The sequence below is a fragment of the Centruroides sculpturatus genome, unplaced genomic scaffold (assembly GCF_000671375.1).
Source record: "Centruroides sculpturatus isolate CEXI.00-Female unplaced genomic scaffold, Cexi_2.0 scaffold756, whole genome shotgun sequence".
In the NCBI taxonomy this organism is placed as follows: Eukaryota; Metazoa; Arthropoda; class Arachnida; order Scorpiones; family Buthidae; genus Centruroides; species Centruroides sculpturatus.
In genome coordinates, this window is record NW_019384915.1 from 292,603 (window position 1) to 309,033 (window position 16,431).

Sequence of the window (16,431 nt, forward strand, 5' to 3'; positions counted from 1 at the left end):
AAGAACCTTGATCTAGACTGGTCAGAGACTTTAAGAATTTTAGATTGTGATAAAAGTGTTAGTTTTAAGAGAGATACTAGTGCACACATTAATATAATCCCCGTATATATTTTTGAGACTCTTAATCTAAGAAGACTGCTAAAGAAAACAAATATTACGATTTCAAATTATGGTGGAATTAGATTAAAGGTGTTAGGATCTTGTGATTTAACAGTACAAACTAAGGATAAGGTCAAGGAACTTTTGAATTTTATAATAGTCAAGACAACTGACCAAGCAGCACCTATTTTAGGACTCAAGAGTATTGAAAAACTAAATATACTGCAGAGAAATTGAAATGTATTAGAAATAAAAATGGAAAGTGATTATTTTACTAAATACAGGAATGTATTTGAAGGCATAAGCAGGATCAAAATAAAACCCTGTGAACTTAAATTAAAGGATGATTACAAAGGCTATTGTGGCGCCCGTCGGCTACGGGCCGATTCTGCCGATAGAGGGCGCAAGAAAAATAAACGTGAACTTTGAACTGGTCACTCACTTCCGACCAACAGCCACTGGATACGGACGCTACCAAAACGACTTAAAATCTTCGATCGATGTCGGGCCGTAATATTGTACATTACTGTATATATATGTATATATTGTCAAATAAAGAAAGGGATACAAAAAATCGACTGGACGTATTCTCTACAACATCGGACGATTAGCATAGAGTTTAGGGCACCAAAACTGGTGAGCCGAACAAAGAAGACACGTGCCCCGCAAGGACAATCTATCTCCATCGTACAGCCACTAGATCAGAAAAACGAAACTTAATTATTTCCTGTAATTTAAGAAGGTCAGTAACAATTTTATATCTTTATTTTGGAAAATTTCGTCAACCGATATAATGGAGTCAGCCGGCGTTCCGCAAATCTCTCGAGTGGCAGTCAAGCCACCTCCATTTTGGAAAAACAATCCCACTCTCTGGTTTGCCCAACTCGAAGCTCAGTTCGCCATCGCTAACGTTTCCGCCGACATAACCAAATATTACTACGTTATTTCAACNTATTCCTTTTGGGAGATGTAGGTTTCTGCGACTTCCCTTTGAATTGACAAATGCTCCTGAGATCTTTCACAAAACATTCACAGAAATTTTTGCTCGTATTGAAGATTTACATTGATGATCTTATCATTCATGCAAAAGACACAGAACATGACAGAATCTTAGAATTTGGTTCTGAAGACAGCTGAAGGAAAAAGGGTTAGGTTCAATAAGGATAAGTGCAAATTTAAACTAAAGGAAGTCAAATATGTAGCCTACTGGTTTAAAAGAACTTAGTCAATTCGTGGGCATGATAACTTATGTGGCAAAGTTTATACCAAATTTAACTAGTCATACTGCAAAATTAAAGACTTTACTGAAACAGGATTGTTTGTGGCAAGATAAGGAATTTTTGAAACTAAAGAACATCTTGAGCAGCACTCCAATCTTACAATTTTATGATAAAGATAAACCACTAGTACTGTCAGTGGATAGTTCAAAAGATGGAATGGGAGCTGTATATTGGGAGGTCTTATATTGTGTGCGTAGACAAAGATGGTAAAAAGGTGCTCCAGTAGCTTATGCATCAAAGACTCTCACGGAGACCCAGAAAAATTATGCACAAATTGAGAAAGAGGCACTGTCAATAGTGTTTGGCTGTCAGCATTTTCACCAGTATCTGTATGGTCGTGAAATTGCAATTGAGAGTGACCATAAACCATTAGAAACAATTTTTCAAAAGTCACTAAATAAATGCCCACTATGCCTTCAGAGATTAAGGATTACCTTACAAAATTAGAATTTTAGGGTAAATACTGACCAGGACAGTGGCATAGTGAGGGGGGTGCAAGGGGGTGTATCATGCACCGGGTGCCACTCGCAGAGGGAAGCCCAAATGGTCTCCAAGACAAACTACTGTATATGTGTTTCTGGAGGGAGAGGTTATGTGTTTCTGGGCGCCAGTTATGTTTGCTACGCCATTGGATCAGTATCACAACTTGTGTTGGCCGATGCCTTTTCTCGATCTAACTATGCAGACAAGAATTTTGATGTGATAGAATCTGACATTGAAGCTCAAGTTAATCTTATCAATTACTGTAGCATTACTCCAAAGAAATTTGTAAAGCTTCATCATGAAACAAAAAGAGATAGAGTTACAGTCACTGATTAACATAATAAAGGGAGGTCGGCCAGAATAGAAAAACACGATAGATTCACTAGTCAAACCATATTGGAAGTTTCGTAAAGACCTGAGTGAAGTGAGAAGCATAGTATGTAAAGGTGAACAATTAGTTATTCCCAAGAGCATGAGAGCAGAGACAATTGATGGACTACATTATAATCACATGGGAATCAATAAAACATTATGGAGAGCAAAAGAACATTTTTTTTGGCCTTTCATGGAAAAAGAAATAATTGATGTTGTAAGGAACTGTCCAGAATGTCTAAAGTATCAAAATTCAAATCTGAAAGAAATGCTTATTAACAGAGAATTTTCCACAAGACCATGGGAAATTGTCACCACTGATATCTGTCATTAATTTGGTAAATACTATCTACTAGTAGAAGACACATTTTCATGATTCCCAGAAGTTTACTGTATGCATCAGAACACCACTCATTCCCAACATCGATATTTTCCAGACATGGCAAGCCAGAAATTGTATACTCAGGTAATGATCCCCAGTTTGTAAACAAACACTTTCAACAATTTTTAGAAGACTAGGAAATAACACATAAGACAAGCCCTCCATGAAGCCCTCAGTCTAATGGTTTCATTGAATGACATGTGCAGACTATCAAAAAATTACTAAAGAAAGCAGTCTATGATTCAAAGGACATTTATCTGACCTTGTTGGAATACAGAAGTACACCCTTAGGTTGAGGTATTTCATCCGCAACACAACTTCTTTATGGTCATAGGTTGTGAGAGGGCAAGTGCCCATGAGGAATAATCTCCTAGAATGAAACCTAGAATAGTTGTAGACAAATTTAGAAAAAGCCATTTGCAAAGACAACAAGTACAGAAATACTATTTCGAGAGGAATGCTAGAGACCTAAATCCACATGACCGAATGATGATACAAATCGATAAAAAAAAAAAAACTGGGAGCCTGGTGAAATAATAGAGATAGACAGATATCGACCAAGGTCTTATATTGTGCGTATAGACAAAGATGATAAATACTTCATTCATAATCAAAGATTTTTAAGGAAGTTCAATGTGAATAGATTTAGGAATATACAGAATTATTCAAATGAATTATTAGACCACCAAAAGAAGATGAACAAGCCAGTGAACCAGAGGAAAACATAAATAGCTCCAGTAGTAGAGAGGAAAGCGACAGTCAGTCAGTAGTCAGTCAGTCAGTATTATTTATTAAAGTACAAAGTACATACTTGGTGTTGCATTAAGCATGACCAAGATAGAATACAAGGAGAAACCAAAGATATGTGACAAAGCAGTGAATATACAATAGAGTGATATAAAATATAATAATAATACACAAAACAAACCTTAGCACTACAAAATACAGAAAAAACAAAACAATACAAATGCTATACATAACAGAACAAAACAATACAGATACAATACATGACAAAACAATAAAAGTTACAAAGACAAAACATAAAAGAAAACATATGTAAGTAACATAAAACCGGAGTATATACAGTAGACAGCAGTATGGCTGGGAATTACATGTTACAAGATTAAGCTGTTGCAGTTGGCAGTATTTCTTTGCCAGTCTGGAGAAGGCAAAATAGATTTCCTTGTTAATAAGTAGGTCGGAGTGATGACATGGCCAAGGGATGCCAAGGTTCTGTAATATAATTCTAATCTCCAGTCGCTCTGCTTCAAGAATGGGACAGTCAAAAATGTAATGAGTCCCACTGTCCTCAACTTGACAGAAAGGAGAAAGACGTGAAGGATGATTGGTGAAGCGGGAGAGATATGCACTGAACTTTCTATGTCCAGTAAGAAACTGAGTTGTACGGTAGCTCGGCACAAACCAGTCAAGCTTCATAAACTCACTAACATTTGGAATATAGTTATAGGTAATGCAGGTGTTGTTACTGTTCTACATGTTTTGCCAGGTAGAGAGGATGTCCCTCCAGAGGAGCTGGCATAAGGTGTGCTTGCTTATCTTTTCATAGATGACAGGGATGATATTGTCCGTGGTGGCTGCTTTGGCAAGCTGGTCAGCACACTCATTACCAGGAGTGCCCTGATGGGCACATGCCCAGGTAATGGAGATGGTATTACTAATGCAGTTGATGATGTTTCTGATCTCAGTGGCAAGTGGGTGTAGATTATTGCCCTTGATTAAGGAGTAAGCAGATGAACAGTCAGTGATGATTTGGATGTAACTGGAGAAATAGTTGTTTGTAGACTGGAGGAGGGCCATTTTAATGGCAAGGAGCTCAGCCTGGAAAACAATACATAAGTGACTGAGACGATATTGCTGGAAGTATACTTCAACCTGATTGATGTAGACAACAAAACTGCAGGCGATAGAGTCATGGATTTTGGACCTGTCAGTGAAGATTTCCACAGTGGAGATTTGTGAAGTAGAGTTATCGAGATTGTTGAGATCATTTTCACAGAGAAGGGTATTGGAGAATGGATATGGAGAAGACTCATAATTTTAGCAGTTGATCAGACTGGCACTGGAATTAATTTCTTCTCCTTATTTGATGATTTGTAGCTTCCCATTGAGCTGGATAATCAGGTCAATGGGGGGCTTCCTGGAAATGATTTGAATACTACAATTTGAAGCAGTATGATAGCATTTAGTAATGAGCATAGAGGAAAGCAACACAGAGAATGAGCATTTGGAAAATCAGGAGACGAACAGCAGTGAAGCTGCAAACTTGGTGACTCGATCAGATCGGGTGGTTTGTAGGCCATCATGTTTCAAAGACTTTGTGTAAAAGAGGGAGAGTAACATGTATTCTATTTGAGATGTAATATGTATTGTATTTGAACTGTAAAATATTATTAATGAGTCCGCCAGGTGGCGATCATTGATGATACATCATGGGAACAGTACCTGAGCACTCACTTTAGATGTAGCTACTGGACAACAAACATAACAAGAAGGTTAAATAATAGATTCAGGGAGATAAATTTTGATATTTTTAAAAATTTATCAATTAAATTCTAGTCATGTAAATTAAGTTATTTTATTAAAATTAAGCATATATTTCAGCTTGCCAATCATTCAAGTAAAGGAACATATCAAGAAAAATGTAAATAAGTAAATTCTCTTTTAACAAAATGTATTCTAATCATAAAGTAATAATTATATTAAACAGCTTAATTTATTTTCTATTAGATGAAATAGATGACATAGGATTCAGTTTTGTTAAGAAGTGTATAGAAGTGATCGAATCTCAAGGTTTGGAAGATGAAGGTCTTTATCGTCTCGTTGGCGTCAATTCAAAAGTAAATAAGCTCACTCAAATAGCACTTGGTAAGAAAAATTATATCGTTTTGTTCAAAATTTACTTTCTTATAAAGAAACATTAACATAAATAAAAACATATGCAGATAATATTTTATATTTAAAATCTACTGTTTGATTCATTGACAATACATGCTGTTAAAAATATACACAATTATATATTATTGTTTATGCCTTTATATACTCGAGTTATCTTGAGTGTAGCTCCAAACCTTCTTTGTAGAACCTTCTAAACAACTCTCCAGTACCTATTATCTTGATAACGACTAACGCTTTCGATCCTTCAGCTGGATCTTCTTCACGTCAAACGTAAACGTTGCGTTTTTTTAAAATGTTCCATTAATCTAATGTGTCTCCAGGTTAAATTCACTGTGTAATGTCATTGATATAAAGTGGGGCACAAGCGTTAGTCATTATCAAGGTACTGGAGAATTGTTTAGAAGGTTCTACAAAGAAGGTTTGGAGCTATGTCTTGAGTGTGCAAATCCACTCTAAATGTCTGAATGCATGTATCAAATGTACAAATTATAGACTAAATTTCAGATTACAGTTTATATTTATTGCAAATTTAATTTTATTTCTAGTTATTTTAAATATTTATTTATATTCAATGTAGATAAACAGAAAATAGAAAAAATCAACTTAAAAGATACAAATGAATGGGAAATTAAAACAATCACTAGTGCTCTAAAAAATTATTTCAGGTTGGTATTATTTATAGACATTCACTTTTTGATTAAATAATTAAAATTTATGCATTAAATTCTTATAAAATTGAGATTACATTGATAATTATAGCACTAAATGCATTTTTTAAAACTTTTAAAAAATTTCATCATTACACAAATACCCGATAAAACAAGTCTCAACCTTTTTATGCTTGCTCAATTAATTATAAATATAGGTATCTGATTATGAATAATAACCACTTTCTGGGAACTTTATGAATGCTCCTCATACGTGATAAAGTATGTTTGTTTTAAATTTAAGGTGCCTCTTAAATTCTTAGTGTATTTCATACTCTTTAGAAGTCTAAACACAAATTTTATACTGTTTTCTGCTAACATAACAAATATCTGCTTTATTGGCATTCACTTTAATAACAGTCAGTAGCACCCATACATTGAGGCACATGCCCCCTTTGTCGTCACGTTGCCCTTTTCTTAATCCCAAGGGCACTCTAAGGTTTCACTTTTATTTTTAAAGTAGTTACTCACTTTTATCACAGAAAACATTTTTACCGATGATAAAATTAAAATAAAATAAGCAATTATTTATTGCAACATGGTCACAATGCTGGGCTACAATTTTTTATTTTATTTCATTTAAAATATATGCTCTCCACCTCAAATTAGTAGTGTCTTGTCCCTGTACATCATACTTTTCCTGTTAACAATAGAGTCATGCTGGTCACCTAATTTCTTTCAGGGGAAAATTTTTAAATTGAAATAATGTGACTTCTGGTCTAGGCTGGAAGTTCATATATACAGTAGAGCATCGATTATCCGACTCAATTAGGAACTCAGGTTGGTCGGATAACCGAAAAGAATGAAAAAAATACATTGTTAGTATAGTATATTAGTATATCCCATGTAATTAGTATATTAGTATATCGCTATTAACCAACTTTGCGTTGAATTTTCATCGATGTTAAGCCTAACAAATTTTTTTTTAATAATAATCGTTGCTATTGTATTGTTAAAAATTATTTTTAAATTATTTTATTGCTCACAAAACAAACAACCATTCATAATTAGAAAATTATGTCTCGTTTAAATACTGGCCTCCCTTCAATGGTCGAGCCTGTTGCCAGCTAAAACACGCAAAAATTTAACAAATAATATTAAAGTAGCCAAGACGTAGCCAAATATTGTAGTGCCACATCACTAGTGGACATTTGAAATTTGTCGACTAGAACGGTTGGTTAACTGATGTGACGGTTAATCGGGGGTCGAATAATCGATGCTCTACTGTAGTTAATTGGAGCTTCCTACCCCTATGCTTTCCATATCTGTACTTGGTTTTAATCTATCTGACTCTGTTCTCGAGATTAAGGAAGGACAACAGACAGAGGACGACAATGGGAATTTATAGGTCTACAATTTTTTCAAATTGCAGTCCAAATATTTATTCTAGAGAGTTCGGATTGTTCATTTGGTCGAGTACTAAGTTACCACTGTAATTGAGTAATGCAATTTTGATATATACTGTAGCATCGAGAGATTAATTAATTGCATTAATCAAGGAATACCTGTATTTTATAGCTTGTGCCCCCTTTTTTTTATAGTCTGCAGGTGTCACCGATAACAGTTTTTCTTAAGCAGTTTTAAGCATAAGAATAAGATTTTTCTTATTGTTATGCTTTTAAAGAGCATAAAAATAAGATTATAATTAATTAAGGACATTGAGGCATATTAATTTAACTATTTCATATAATTTATGTTTCATTATTTTAATATAGATATTATTTACATAATATCAAATTTACTATACAGTATAATTTTGTTATTAAATTCAGGAATCTTGCTGAACCTCTGTTAACATTCAAATTACACAGTGCCTTTATAACTGCAGCAAGTATGTGAATTTACATAAATTAATTTTTTTACTTAACAAATAAAATTTATAATTATATAAAATAAATTTTTAAATTACATTTTAAAAAAGCTAAAAATAGTTTTAATTCTTTTTTCAATCTTTACTAGAACAAGATAATAAATTACAAAAGATTGCAGATATCCATGCACTGGTTTATCAGTTACCAAGAAGGAACTTTAAAATGTTAGAACTCCTCGTCAAACATCTTTGCAGGTAAAAATTCTGTCAATTATAATATATCTGTCAATTATAATTGTCACTTTATATATCATAATATATAAAGTGACCAGATTCTGAAATGTAAAAAGTGGGACATTAGGCTGGGCATTTTAACATGACATCAGATGAGTCAGGTTTTATGTATTGTGCATGTGAACAGTGCTATTTGGACATTCTGGTTCCATTGTTTTTGTCTTGTGTGCAGGCCAATCTGTAAATTAAGCTCCTGGGGTAGCTACTGTATGTGTTGTAGCTATGTCTGCAATGTGTTCTAGATTTGCCTTTGTACCTTCTGTTATATTACAATGTGTGTATGCTGCCTTCAATGCCCTTCTTATGAGGGCTTTAAAGGCAGCGATTTTATATCCAAACATGTCATTAGAATCTGCTGGTATATGTAACGGAACAAAATTTGGCTTATGGTATACATTCATATCAAAGCCGTTACCATTAAAATAAATTGAAATATTTAAAAAGTGGGCACTGGTGTTGTTCATTTGGTATAATTGTAAAAGCAAGCCTTATGGATTGTTGTTCATGGACTGGAGGAATTCATCTATGTTAGGGTTACTATTCCAAACCATACAAATATCATCAATATATCTCTTTTAATTGCAGATGTGCTGGAGGAATTTAGGTAGGACTTTGGTCTCCAAGAGTCAAATCATCATTACAGGTACGTCCCCAGATAAAGGACTACCCATGGGGACCCCTCTTTTCTGTAGGTAGATGTTTTCCTGTCAGATATAAGAGGTATAACACATCAAGTGCAATAATTTGAGGATTTGTTGATGGTATGCTGATTTCGTAACCTTCTGTATGAGCCAATCATGGAGACTACAGAAACAAGGCTCCAATCTAATGGACAGATATAATGATTTGAAGTCCAAGATGGTAATCCAAGCATTGTTGGTAATAGAGTATTGCCTTAAAACCTCTATCATTTGTATTGCATTTGACATTATAAATGGGTAGCCCTCTAGGTGCTTGCTGAGAAGGTTGCGTAGCACTGTTTCCAGTTTGCAGACCCTGTCCTGGTTCGTGTCTTCGCAAAAGCAAATAAGTGAAATATATCAGGTGAATCAACTACTGTTTTACTTGCAAATTTCTTTACTCTAGCTTGCATACAATCTATATAATCTTCTTGAATCTTTTCACATTCTGTTTCATTTATGTAATTTAGTAATGTTCTTCTATAAGAAGCTCATTTCATCAAAACTATAGACCTGTTCTTATCTGCTTTTAACAGGACAATGTTGTTCTCCTCCAACCACTTTTTTCATCCTTCTGGGAGAAACATAAGGCTAGTGTGTTTGATATTTTAATTACCTGCCTGGTTTCTAGAAGATTGACACATTTAAGGATGCATACTGTATTTTACAGACTATAAGACGCACTTTTTTTCTTTGAAAAATTGCCTCCAAAATTCAGGTGCATCTTATACTCGAAATTAATATAAAAATGTCCAGTGTTTGATTTAAAATTCCCGCCAGTCTTAAAAATGGCCATATATTTGATGCCACGGAAAACCTATCTCTATCTGGCAACATTGAATTCAACTGGTAGCAGCAGTGCACCGATGCGACAAACATGAGTTGCGGGAATTCACAAGCTTGCTAACACCGTCTCCCTCCCGCCCTGCCATCACAAACCCAGAACACTGTCTAGCCTATGACGCGTCATTGCAGTCTATGGTGCCAGTGAACTTGAATTGAAAGTGATTTGTGTTATCGTTAACAGTACAATATTTTTGTTAGTAGCTAACAAAAATAATGGTAAAAATGTTATTTTTTTAAAAAATTGCTTAAAAATTAAGATGCGTCTTATAGTCTCCACACAAAAAATACAGTATTTTTTGAGATATTTTGAGTAACTAATTAAAAATGGCACATTCTGTACATAAAGTTTATGTACAGGTACATTTATGTCATAAATTCAACATGCTAATAGTTTCTTCTCTAGTAAATGAGGAATATAACTATTTAAATTATAAAAAAGATTTTGGTCAAACTTAATAGACAATAAAAGTAATCTTGATATTGTGAAAGGTTTGGTTTTATTCAATTATGGCAACATGACACAAGGGCAATCTGCATAGGGAAATGTCTCCCAGGAGGTCCTTTATGGGAAACTGGCCACTATTTAGATGAAGAAAACACAGAAAACTCCATGTGGACAGCCTGTTAAAGAGGCCCAAACCAACAACCAATTACCAGTGTTCGGTGGTTTTATCCACTCGGTCACTGGTGGGCATGATATTTTGTGAAAGAATACATTTATAATTCAACTATCTTTGAACATTTTTACGAATTATATGATTTTATAAATAAATTTAACAAATTTATATTCAATTACTTTCAAATTTCTTATATATAATTTCTTTTATAGAGTAGCAAAACATTCTGATAAAAATTTAATGACGATATCAAATCTTGGAGTTTGCTTTGGTCCTACATTACTAAGACAACCAGAACAAAATGTTGCAGCCATGCTTGATATAAAATTTGGAAATATTGTTGTTGAGTTCCTCATTGAATATTGTGATAAGGTCATTTCTTTTATTGTTTCACTTAAATTATATTAGCAATTTAACATTTCAAATTAATGTAAATTTAGAAAAATATATTCTTTAATAAATGGTAGATTTTTTTGTTTTCAGATATTTGGAACAGTTCCATTAGAACAAGATAATAAAAGACCACTTCCTTCTTATGCATCATCTTCAGTAAACCATTGTCATTCTGCAATCTTTTCGGGAGAATTAACAGCACAAGTAGAAAGAATTGAAAAAGAACCTTATTGTTATGAAGATGCAGAAAGGATATCAAACAGTATTGGAAATAAAATGATGATTTCTCATCACAATTTACGTACATCCATGTCCGGAACCTTGATGGAAGAAAGTAGTAATTCAAATGCCATTTCACAAAAACACTATATAGGAAACGTCCATCCACAAAGCTTGTTCCATCCTGACCAACCCAGATCATATGCATATAAAGATTATCAAAAGGAGACTGGTGACGGTCAATATGGTAGTTTGCATTCACATAGATATCCTGCATCAGTTAAAAAGAAACCTTTAAGTGTTTATAACCCTACATTTCAAGGTATGTTAAGATTATATCTCAAATTATTTTATAAACTGAAATATATAAAAAATATATATATAAAATTTTTTCAGATAATTTGCATTATAATAATAGCACTGATTCAAACAGTTCTCGATTATCTCCATCCAGCACAAATGTAGTGCCATCTGTTTCTCATCACTCACCTTATGCCACACCTAAAACAAGCCCTAGAGGAAAGCAAATAACTAATATTAATTATGAGTCTGATTGTTTATCAACAGTTGGAGACAGTATTAGAAGTGCAGATTACAGGCATGAAAACAGAAAGGGTCCAGATGATTTTCATCCTACAAAATATGGCCATTTCTCAGGTATTATTTTGAATATTTATATTCTATTCAACTATCTCATGTAGTTACACACTGATGAAGTTTATTACAAGTATCATTCTCCTCCTCCTCCTCCTCCTCCTGGCCAATTGCCTGCAAAGTAGATGAATTATAAAGCAATTTGTGATTACTTAATGACTTGTCCTTAGGCATTTTTGGAATCTCAGGATTAATCCACTTTCCAGTTAATTGAGTCTACTGTACAATATAATATTAATTACTTTACAAAGCCAACATTATATAAATTTGACTAATAAGTTTGTAATGCAGCAATTTGGCACTATAATTATTTCAAATAGAAAGAATAAGAAGCTTAATTTACATTTAGAATTACTATATTTTTGTGCATACTACTTGCAGGGTATGTGTGTTTTGAAAAGACAATTTGAAAAAGCATGTAGGCAGGCCTGTAGCTAGAGCAGGAACAGGGATGGCTCAACCAGTCCTAGAAAATTTTGAGCCATTCCTGTCTCTTGTCCAGATGGTGATATTCTATTTGTATATTTATCTAGAAAAATATAGGGTGCCTTTTTTTAGAGGTATACAAATTTAAAATGAAATAAAACACGTAAAAATAATGCTAATGGCCATGGTGTTGGCTTTATTTAAAAGATTATTTTATGCCATTAGTGTTTAAACATGATTTCGGGCATATGGGCGCCATGGCTGGCATGAATGAAGTGCAGTCGGGAAGAACAATTTTTGTCCACTTTATTGAGCAACTGGGGCCATATATCGGCAATAACGTGGCGAATGTTGACTTCCAAGTGGTCCAACATCTGTGGTTTATCAGCACAGACTAGTGACTTCACATATCCTCAAAAAAAGTAATCCATAGGTGTGAGATCACACGATCGTGGAGGCCAGTTCACTGGTCCATTATGCGAAATTATGCGCTCATCGGATGTTTCCTGCAATAAATTGATGGTGTCGCGCACTGTGTGGCATGTTGTGCCATCTTGTTGAAACCAAGGCTCTGCCACATCAATACCATTCAACTGAGGAATAAAGAAGTCAGCAATCATGGCTCAAAAAGCGCTCGCCATTGATGGTAACATTTTGGCCGGCATCATCACCTGTCCATAAAGCACACCAGTGACTTTTAATGGATGTAAGTTACTCAACATTTGCCACGTTATTCCTGATATATGGCCGCAGTTGCTCAATAAAGTGGTTGAAAATTGTTCTTCTCGATTGTGCTTCATTCAAGCCAGCCATGGCGCCCATATGCCCGAAATCATGTTTAAACACTAATGGCATAAAATTATCTTTTAAATAAAGCCAACACCATGGCCATTAACATTATTTTTACGTGTTTTATTTCATTTTAAATTTGTATACCTCTAAAAAAAACACTCTGTATAAATAATAAACTTTTAGCATCCCACAATTTTCTAGAGCCATCCTACTGTAACTGATCTTGCTATGCCCTGCTGTGCAAGTTATGCAATGGGGTGGATTATATTAAATTAAAATTGAAAACTTTTGCCTATGGAGTAGTCATCATTATAGACATGAGTTTGCAATATCAATTAAACTTCAGAGCAAAGGTTTTATTTATATTCTAGCAGTTTTGTGTGATGTATATACCATAGCAGGTTATACTTAAGAAAACACAATATTATTCAATCTGAAATTAAACTGTTTTGCTCATCTAAGAATAATTGACAAGACAAATAAATTAAATGGATATATTTGTAAATTATTATAGCATGATTATAGCTAAAGTCACCATCAATATTATGATATAAATAGTTATAGAATTATTTAATTATCAACAAATGGAATCATTAATTTATAATAAGTATTTAATTAACATATTTTAATTAAATATAATTTCAGGTTACAGAAATTGCTTAGATATTGATAGAACAAAAAGAACAATTCAGTAAGTTAAGTTAATATTGTAATCTTTTTGGTATATGTCAATTAATTTATCAGAGCCAGAATATAATAAAGAATTAAAGTTTACAAACATAGGTTATATGGCTGATCTTATTAAACACTTTTAGATATCAACTTATATTGCTTTTATAGGAGTAAGCCAAGCTCATTTCTGTTACTACACAAGTTTTTATAAATTTATTATTCTATCTAAAGATGGAGTGAATTTTAGAGTTGATCCCAAGCTCCTCTTCTCCTTGTTAGGTGTGTGTATAACAATCTGTCAGAAAGGACACTACAACTCCCATCTTTTATTTACACAATATTTACAAAGTATAAACACAAGAACATGCCAACCTCAGTGACTAAGTAGATGAATGGAGTCTCCATATCCCAGCAGGAGAGTCTTTTCCTTATGATTTTTTGCTTTTACAGATTCTGTGGACACGACAGCCAGCCAATCTAGAGTTGGGCCATTAGCTCAATTTCAGGGCCAGAACACCTGACTAATTTTGCTAATTACAAACAAGTCTCTAACCCCTCCAGTAAAACTGATCCAGCCAAGCAGAAGACCAAAATCACTGTCCAAATCTGTTAAGCCTACTTGATTTTTGGTGTAATGCCAGCGAGGAACTTTATTAAAGACTAACAGACCTCGCCACGCGTTGTTGTGGCTCAAAATGTATCTATATAAATAAACATCAACTCACAGCCCGAGTAGATAATAACAACATCAAACGATCGCCTAATTATCGGGCTATAATATGGCCCGATAATTAGGCAATCGTTTGATGTTGTCAAAATGTATCTTAATGTATAACACTTCCCCCGTGTGGGGGGAAATTTTTTGAAAAGTTTCTTCTTAGTGTACATTCTCTTGGCATACCCTATTAAAATGCAATCAAAAACACAAAAACCCGCATCGAAAATAGTATAATAGAAGCCAAGTTCTTCAAGGTAAGCCTTAATCCTGTCCCTCTCCCCCACGGGGGGAATATTGAAAAATACCTTTTTAGTGTATATTCTGTTGACATACCCTATTAAAACGCAAACAAAAATGCAAAAAACCGCATCTAAAATAGTAGAAATAGAAGCAGAGTTCTTTACGGTAAGCCTTAATCCCTGTTCATCTCCCCCAGTGGGGGGAATTTCGACGTGTATATTACAGGTATATAAAAACACGTGCATATTCGAATTGTGTGAAAATTTCAAAGGAATTGGTAGGAACAAACAAACATTACATTTTTACTTGTTACAATTACTATCACAATGTCTGATTTGCAGAAGACTGTAGAGCCAATCATTGTTATTCATTGTGTGTGAAGCAAGAAGGCAATCTGACTTAGTATTACCATTAATGTCTCTCTTTCATTGTAAAAATGCCTATGATAATGCTTAATTTAATATTATACACTTGCTACAATGGACAAACGAATCCTGGTGATACTTTTACCTAACTTACAGCAAAATTTGATGTTCACACACTATTTTCTCTTGTTTTTAACAAAATACCTGACTGAAATAACAGTGTCATCATACCACTTACTAGTATAAGGATAGATGTGTGAAAACTTACACAGAATTAGAGAAATGAATTTAATTTACACGTATAAAAACAATGTAAGTTCATATCTGATAATATTTTTTAAATAAAGTCGGTCTTGAAACTAAAAATTTTATAAATAGTTAAAAGAAGTATTTATTTAATTGCAGAAAATCTTTGAGTAAAAACATACTTAAGAAAATTCTAACTATTTTTTAGTCTAAAATTAATTACTCTGTTTATACAGAAGTCAAACCGATTTACCTCCACCATCTATCAGCACGGGGAGGTTTGTATACAATTCGTATTAATTACAATATTGAAAAATACTTGAAAATCCATCTCTAAATATAAATATTAATTTTACATCTTTACAGGAGAGTTAGAACATTATATTCTTGTATAGGAGAAAATGAATCTGAATTATGTTTCGAACCAAATCAAGTAATCTATCATGGTGAGAATCTGAGTCTAATTTCTCTTTCTCTATTATATGACAGTTTTTTTAATATGAAATGCATATTATTTTATTTAGTGAGACCATCAAAAGAGCCAGGTTGGCTTGAAGGCTACCTCAATGGACATATTGGTCTTGTTCCGGAAAACTATGTCGAATACCTGCCATAGATTAATTATATATTCCTGTGTAAATAATTATTGGGGTTTGGATATATTTTGAAAATACTAAATGGTAAACTATATAATGTAAATTTAAATAAAAAAAAAAAAATATATATATATATATATATTACATTTAAAATATCTCTCTCCATGATAAGCCATTACCATAAGTGGTTACTGAAAAATCAGTACAGTTTTAAAACTTTAAATAAGATAGTTAGTGATAGTTTTAAATTTTCAAACTTTATATTCTTAGAGTTTGAGTTATTTTTATGATAGAAAGTTTTACCTTTTGTTAAAAATTAGATATAATCTATGTATGAGTTTGTGTATAGATCGTGGGTATTTGTGAGAGTTCATATATTATATGCAAAAGCCCAGCGATATAAAAGTCAATTATAATTGGATACTTTTGACTTTTATACAGCTAGCCTTTTACATAATAGTATTATCTTATTATAATACTAGCTTTTGGATCTTATCATATATGTATATATATATTCTTTNTTGAGTAACTAATTAAAAATGGCACATTCTGTACATAAAGTTTTAAATACTGGCCTCCCTTCAATGGTCGAGCCTGTTGCCAGCTAAAACACGCAAAAATTTA

General features: G+C 33.3%; 1 protein-coding gene across 1 annotated transcript; it reads left to right on the top strand.

The window, feature by feature from the left end:
• Window positions 1–892: 892 nt before the first annotated feature.
• LOC111631726 (rho GTPase-activating protein 26-like) lies at window positions 893–16,314 on the top strand. The gene is made up of 14 exons (XM_023376033.1): window positions 893–1,068; window positions 3,298–3,397; window positions 5,239–5,278; window positions 5,365–5,502; window positions 6,110–6,197; window positions 8,012–8,070; window positions 8,199–8,304; window positions 10,699–10,858; window positions 10,970–11,420; window positions 11,495–11,755; window positions 13,616–13,661; window positions 15,448–15,489; window positions 15,578–15,657; window positions 15,736–16,314. Exons 1-14 carry the CDS (start codon window positions 893–895, stop codon window positions 15,825–15,827), a joined length of 1,839 nt encoding a protein of 612 aa, XP_023231801.1. The 3' UTR covers window positions 15,828–16,314.
• The last annotated feature ends 117 nt before the right edge of the window (window positions 16,315–16,431 follow it).